Here is a 7,460-nt window from a genome sequence, read left to right as displayed (position 1 = left end):
TTTTTACCAAATTAATTTTTATTATGTGTTTGGATAACGATCATGTAAAATTAATTTTAAAAAATTAATCAAGTAATTTTTATTAATTTTACATAATTTTATCATTGGTTGATAAAAATAAGTTTTAAAAAATTAAAAATATTTTTTTGACATTTGTTTTTGTCAAATTTGTTTATATTTTATTAAATTAACGATTTTTCCCTTGAAATTAAACAATGGTATCTTCAATTGTCCTTATTTGGAACAAGATTCAAAATTCAAGGTCAAATGTGTCAAAATTGAAAAGTCAGGGATCAAAGTGACACAAGTCCCAAACTATAGGGACTATTTGTGTAATTTGCCCAATTATGTATTTTGTTTATCGTATTTTTTATTTTTAGTGAATTTTTTTAATATTTTAATTTTTAAAAAAAAAAAAAAAACTTTTTAGACATACATAATATAAATACAATTAAAAAAATATAATATTTGTGAAAAAAAAATCTTTAAAAAATTCACCAAATACCAAAAATATAATAAAAAATATGAAAATTCAATACATATCGTATTCTTGTTTATTTATTGATTTTTACAAATATTTTACTTTTTAGATACATTTTGATTAGGTGTGTCTAAAAAGTAAAAAATTTGCTTAAAATATTAAAAAAATTACTAAAAAATAAAAAAATAAGAAAAATAAAAACTCAATTTTTAAAAAATTGAATCCAGAAAATTAGAACTAAACAAGGTGATTATTTTTTGGATTTCTTTATATCAACAGTAAATTTATGGGCATAGATATCAATCTAGTTTAAGCCTGGCCCATTTGAAAAGATAGCCGAAGGCATTTGGGCCATAGAATACATGAACCCAACCCAACCGCACGATTAATTGAATGTTAATAGAAAACAAATGTTAATAATATTTAAGCTGATTTTTTTCAGCTAAACCAAACGAGGCCTTAGGAAACCTTTTTCTGTTACAGATTTTAGACATTTTGTTAAAATTCATATAATCCACGTCATTATTTAAAGTGGGGACTGCTATATGCAAATCATCAATGACATCATGGTAACATTTTAGAAGAGAAATCATGTTTTCTATGGGAATCTCACTTGGAAAACGATTTCATTTGCATAATTTTTTTCCATTTTTTGTCATGAAATCCGTGAATCAAACATTACTTAGGTAACGCGGCGAACCATAGTGTTAAAGTTGTGGTGAGATGATTAAGGAATTGACCTAATAGATGAAGGCTACCTCGCTTTGCTTTATCAACCGACACCTCCTTTTTATTCTCCTTCATTTATTTCATCAACTGCCACACTTTGACCCTTTCTTTCTCCCATTTCAATCACCACCCCTTCTCCCTTCATTTCATTTCATCCCTCCCAAAACCATCCCAACCGTTCCTCTTTCTAACATGCGTTTGTAAACTTTAAAATTTCTCCTTAATAGACTGGGCTGGTATTAATGGACGCTTTTGAGCTCCCTAATTCCCTAACACCCCGTCCTCTCCTTCCCCACAATAGTCCCTAGGCTTCCTTTTATAGCCAATGAACCACCATCCTCGTTTTCCACAATAGCCCCTACCCCTTCTTTTTCACCCACCGAAACACCTTTCTTTTTGACAACCACCACCCCTTCTTCCCGCAACCATTGTACATTGTAAACCCAGCCCCAAATGAGAGAGAGAAGGTGAACGAAGGAAAGGAATAAAGAGATGACCATTTGAGAGAGAGAGAGAGAGATGGGGGTTAACAAAGGGAGGGAGAGAAGGTGAACGAAGGAAAGGAATAAAGAGATGACCATTTGAGAGAGACACAGAGTTACGATAGTTGAGATGTCCAAATGTCTCTTTGATTTTAGATAAAATGTCCAAAATGTTCTAGTGTTATTAGTTTGCAAATCAATTTGATGGACCATTAGTAATTGGACCATTTAGACTCAAATTTGATACTTTGGGGACTTGATTGAAAAAAATCAAAAACATCAACCACAATATTATTATACAAGCACATAAGACAAGCTCAAATGACATACAACTAAACGACACAACTCGTATAACTACAACGAAGAAGAAAGAATTTCATTTCAAGTTCACCCAGAACATAAAACTTCTAATGCTTGGGGGTGAGAGAAGGAAATGAAGGAATAGACTGCAATATTAACTTCCGGGTGCTCCTCTGGCCAGGGGGCGCCCCAAAGTCACAGTGTGGTGGAGAGACTCTCTTACTGTTTGGAGAAGCAGATTTTACGCCACTGATAGGAGAGAGGATCTCGGGCATTTCATCTTCCTGAACAGCTTGGATTTGCTTCTCAAACTTGTGTTGAGGTTGCAAAAAATTCGGCATTCCAAACCTTTGGTTACCACAAAACCCAGAAGAGGATCCGATAGAGAGAAAAGATGATCGTGGCGGTTTGCTCTTAATGGAAAATGGTTGCTGAACCAATGCTCTGTCACACCCAAATAAACAAAATAATATTAAAGCTCTAATAACTATAGGTATCAATATTGTGGGTAAAGAATTGCTAGATTTGAAAGTGGCATACCGTGAAGGCGTTGCTGGAAGAGTAGAATCTGAATTGCGCTCTATAATGTTCTGGATTACATTTTTCTGTAAACTTTTGTCAACCACACTTTTTTCGCATGCTTCTGTTTCTTCTCCTTCTTCTTCCACTTCAGCATCTGCTCCTATTAAAGTGGATCCTAAATTCAAGCAAGACAAAGAAAGCGTTTCAAACTAAAACAGTATGCACACACAGTTGCATCGAGTCAAATTAGGCACACAATACAACAGAGAATGAAAAACATCAAAAACTAACTTGGTTTAACAAACACTTTCCTTTTTTGTGTGCAAAAATAGTTTTTGAAATTTCAAAAAACATTTTTTTGGCATTTATTTTGACCAAACTAGTTTTTAGTATTTTTAGAAAAGAGATTCTGAAAAACAAAACCAAACAGAGCAATAAAGATTATTCGTTAAAGCTCACCATCCTTTCTACCGAATGCATTTTTACACCCTTCACATCTGCAGTTAATGGAGCAGCCAACACCACCCTTCAAAAGAGAACCACCATTTGTGAATCAAATGACAAAAAACAGCAAGAACAAATAAATTGCACGAAAAAATAATAATAATAACGAAAAAACAACCAAACCTGATAGCATTCACAGTATTTCTTTAAGCAACCAGATTTCTTGCAGTTGCATCCTCTTTTATGCCTTGCTGAAGCTGGAGTCTTGCTTGATTCATCCTGATAGAGAAACAACACATAAAATGAGAGCAATGAAAAAATCACGAGGTAAGTAAACTGCAAGCATGGATTTAGGTTTCTAACCCCAATTTCTGGTACAGAATCAGAGCTCTTAATCACTTTAGGAGCAAACGCAAGCGGATTGCGAGATTCAATCTGCTTGCGAGTTCCAAGGACAGTAGCTTCATGAATAGGCTTGTTGAAGCAATCTTGACATGAACATGGCTCCACACAGTAGACACCAGCGGCAAAGCATTCGCAATAACTGCATTCAAAGGCTCAATAGGTGAATCATGATCATAACTACATTGTGTTGCATTTATCTTACATATTCTTGGAATTATGTCACCAACATGCTTTGCTTATATGGTTGGTGAGGCTTTAATTCAGCATAGACAAGGGCGCTTACAGTTTCAAGCATTTTGATTTCTTGCAGTTACACCGCTTACAGCCCTCGCTCTCTCCGGCATTTTCCAGCCTACGCCTGAAAATCAAATATATGCTATAATATGGAAAAATGTGACGCAACCAAAAGGAAACTATTGTGCAATAATTATCCGAAAAAAATAGAATAAGTGAACTGAACATGCCTCTTCTTTTTTGGACTACTCTGACTAAACTCTTCACTAGCTATATATCCAGACGCCTGAGAAACATCTTCCATACCCGGAACTCCATTTTCTGTAGGACCCGTATTTCTTTCCACAGAGATCATTGCCAAATATTTATTTATGGGTTCTTGACCAGCAGGATCATGTATAAACTGCGCTCCAGAAGCCAAAGTTTCGTGACTGACAATGTTGTAGTCCTTTGAAGTTCTTGCAAGAGCATTTAAGTGCAAACCAATTCCGGGTAGAATGCATCGCGAAGAATCATGGCCCAGCTTTGTAGGAACAAGTTGCTTATCATTGGACTCAATGTTAACATCAGATTGCGATAACATGGAAGAGCTTGAACTTGAATTATCGTCTAAATGCTTCCTGCGAGCTCCCACCATCTCAAAAACCAGACAGCGCCTTCTCATACCGCGATTTAAAGTGGAAATAGGCTATAGATAAACAGACAAAACCATGTCGTGTTAATCAAAAGTTTTGAAGAAATTTATTCTTCTTTATTTACATTAAAAAGTAAATAAGAATAAAATAACAACATCACCAACCTCAAGTTAAGTTAATTAAGAAGCTCTATGATTCAAAACGAAAATGTTGTTCAATATCTCACCTCATTATCAATTTGCTCACTTGGCTCTCCAGTCGCTTCTATTTCCTTCAGATGGCTATCTTCTCCAACTTGAGAAGGAGGATTTTCTGATTCACATTGTTCAAACCCAACTGAACCAAGAGCTTGTGTATTCTTAATTTCAACATGCGTGAACTCAGATACAAGAGAAGTACATAAATTCATTCTTGAATCCTGTAGTTTCTGGAAAGGGCCCGCAAAAGCCTCTGTATCGCTGGGCGAATCAAATACTAATAAATCAGCAGCATCAGAAGTCAAACTCTCCCAAGCACATTCTAACCCTTCATTATTTTGATCAATATTTCTGATCCCCTCTAAATGCACCCCACTTCCTAAAAAACCTGTTTTGGAGACAAACGGAACAACCGACCCTGATGTGCCAGCCACTTCTGACACACATTTGGTTTCATTCCCACGACAAGGCATTGTACCACAATCGGGGCTACCATGATCATAGCTTAGGGTTTGTGAGACCTCAATTGCAATCTTTGAACATTCATAAGTTGGCTCAACAGAAGCTTCACCTATGCAACTATCTGGATCAAAATTTTGCTGTTCATCAGATTTATGAACATCCATAACCCCTTCATTGCCACCAATTTTGTTCCCATTCTCGGAAGAAAACTCGGGTTTTGACGGATCTGAGAAGTTATGCCTGAAATGAAGCCATAACAATTAACAAAAAGATCACGAAAAGCAGAATGCAGCGTAACACAGTGAAATTTTGTGTGAATTTATTCAAGGAAAAATGGTTAGTTACCTTCTTAAGAATCTAGATTCCTTGAGGGAATTTACATGGGGTGAAGTGAAAATCGATGGAACGGATGTAAAACTGAAAGAGTTGAACATCTGGCTAATACGTACAGACTTAACCGTTTTGATAGGAGAAAGACTGTTGATATAGTTAAATACAGGGGAATCCTGCACATCGCCAAAAAAGAGTTGCCATCAGCATAGCAGAAAAGGGAGGAATGAAAGAGCATTCAACGCACAAATCTATGAATTTGAATCCAATATGTATATCAATTTAATTAGAAAAGATTTGCTTAATCAAATACTTGTATGATGCATTCATCTCACCCAGAAAAAATTCAATATGAAAATAACAAATGAAGGGGAAATAAGTATCAAGATGAATTCACAATACACTTCATAATTGCATCCATTTACACATGCACGAATATATAATAAAGAGGCCTTTCATGAGATTAGGTCGTGAGTGTTGCATGATTTACAATTAACAATTTGTTAAAAAAATAGAGAGAGAATATATATTTTCAGTAGAATACATGAACAAACATAAGAAGTACTGCTTTATTTAACAAATTCCACTGTCGTGCTGCTTCCAATTTCACACAACGATGCAACACGGGAAAGACCAATTTCTTAAAACAAAATTCTTTCTAAGAGAAGAGAAGAGAAAGAAATTCACTAACCATGCTATGACTGGAAAGAGATAAAAACGACAGTAAACCACAAAGAATAATGTTAATTAGTTGAAATTCCATAGTTCTAAAAAAATTAAAATATATTGTATTTGGCATTAAAAAAAAGTTCGATAGTGAACAATAACAAAACAAGAAAATGGATGCTTTAAGATCAGCCACTCATAGATTCATAAAAACACATCGTTCCATCATGACAGAACTCACACAGGAATCTCCACTTGTTAATCTCATCTCCAAAATTAAAACCACATAATAAATAAACATATCAATTTTCATAAACAAATCTTCAATTGAATTGACTGTTAAGAAACTGTAAAATACTTAAATCAACAAAACCAAACCCAAATACAGACATCAAACCACAAAGAATTCAGACCAAAAACGTGCAAATCCCTCAAACATCTAGCCTAACTCCAGCATAAATTATCCTACAAACATAAAAAACAACCCCCAAATTTAACAGTTTGGCCAAAGTAAACCAAACCCAGCACGAAAACCTCCAGAGCCACCGAAAAAAGTACAAATCAGATCAATCAAGGCATTACAAGCAAGACCCACTTGACTAAGATCGCAAAAAACAAAAATTGCAGACTTCGTGGGACCAATTAATCAACAAATTCAACAGTTTTCACCAAAGTGAACCAAACCCAATACGAAAAATATTACAAATCAAGATCAATCAAGGCAATAAAAGCACGGCCCACTTGACTAAGATCCCAAAACAAGAAATGCAGATTTTCGGAGATCAATTAATCAACAAAATTAAACATTTTCCACCAAAATTAACGAAACCCTGTTGAAAAAACTTTCAGAGTGACCAAACAAAGTACAAATCAAGATCAATCAAAGCAGATACAAGTGCGACCCACTTGACTAACATCAATTGGGGGACCAAATCACCTCGAATTGGGAGACTGGAGTGGTGATCTGGTTCCGGTTTGGGGTGTCCATTGCAGGACCTTCTCCTCCACATGCCTCACTCTCACACTCTCTATCTAATTTCTTTCCCTCCTCTCCCATCTCTGTCTCTCTCTGTTGACTGTATCTCACTTTTCTCTATGGACCCCTTTTTCTGTTTCTCTCTCTAGAGTGAGTGAGATTCAAGAAGAAGCGGGAATGTGGGATGAGAAGGAGAGAGAAGATTTTGTCGTGGCGATAAAGCCCGCCCCACAATCAACCCCACAGCCCCGAGAGAGAGAGACCCTACACCACCACAAAACGCACACACAGTTGTTGGGATTTTCCTTTGTGCAAAAACAAATGCAAGAAAAAAGTAACGTACACTTTGGTTTTTTGAGCGGTGGAATTTTTATTTTAAAATTTATTAATCAATCCTTTGATTTTAACCAATTAATAGTTCTTTCCCTTCTTTTTGTTATTTTACCTTTTTTTTCTTTTGAATAAGTTTGGGCAAACTACATTAACTATCTTTACAGTTTAGGACTTGTGTCATTTTAATTCATAATTTTTTAATTATGACATATTTGATTTTAAATTTTGAATTTTCTTTCAAATAAGAATAACTAAAAACACTAT

General features: G+C 35.1%; 1 protein-coding gene across 2 annotated transcripts; it reads right to left on the bottom strand.

Moving 5' to 3' along the window:
* Positions 1-1,952: 1,952 nt before the first annotated feature.
* LOC114272675 (protein tesmin/TSO1-like CXC 2) lies at positions 1,953-7,188 on the bottom strand. Of its 2 annotated transcripts, none has more exons than XM_028214391.2 (10): positions 6,825-7,188; positions 5,237-5,397; positions 4,459-5,131; positions 3,828-4,285; positions 3,647-3,721; positions 3,322-3,502; positions 3,142-3,237; positions 2,974-3,040; positions 2,533-2,689; positions 1,953-2,436 (listed from the first exon to the last, which is right to left on the bottom strand). In XM_028214391.2, exons 1-10 carry the CDS (start codon positions 6,942-6,944, stop codon positions 2,100-2,102), a joined length of 2,325 nt encoding a protein of 774 aa, XP_028070192.2. In that variant the 5' UTR covers positions 6,945-7,188; the 3' UTR covers positions 1,953-2,099. The 2 variants fall into 2 exon arrangements, with proteins under 2 accessions (XP_028070192.2, XP_082733667.1); XM_082877541.1 differs by lacking the exon at positions 6,825-7,188 and adding an exon at positions 6,278-6,445.
* Between the last annotated feature and the right edge of the window lie 272 nt (positions 7,189-7,460).

The sequence above is a fragment of the Camellia sinensis genome, chromosome 7 (genome assembly GCF_055761805.1).
Source record: "Camellia sinensis isolate YWXY chromosome 7, ASM5576180v1, whole genome shotgun sequence".
NCBI lineage: Eukaryota > Viridiplantae > Streptophyta > Magnoliopsida > Ericales > Theaceae > Camellia > Camellia sinensis.
Note: the sequence above shows the minus strand (reverse complement) of the source record. Positions and strands in the feature narration are given on the sequence as shown.

Excerpts from the sequence above, each read along its gene's own strand:
- LOC114272675 (XM_028214391.2), bottom strand. The coding sequence starts at position 6,944 with ATGGGAGAGGAGGGAAAGAAATTAGATAGAGAGTGTGAGAGTGAGGCA. Across the intron at positions 5,398-6,824 it reads CTCCAGTCTCCCAATTCGAG|GATTCCCCTGTATTTAACTA; the intron begins GTGATTTGGTCC and ends GGCGATGTGCAG. Across the intron at positions 3,722-3,827 it reads AGTAGTCCAAAAAAGAAGAG|GCGTAGGCTGGAAAATGCCG; the intron begins GCATGTTCAGTT and ends TTTGATTTTCAG.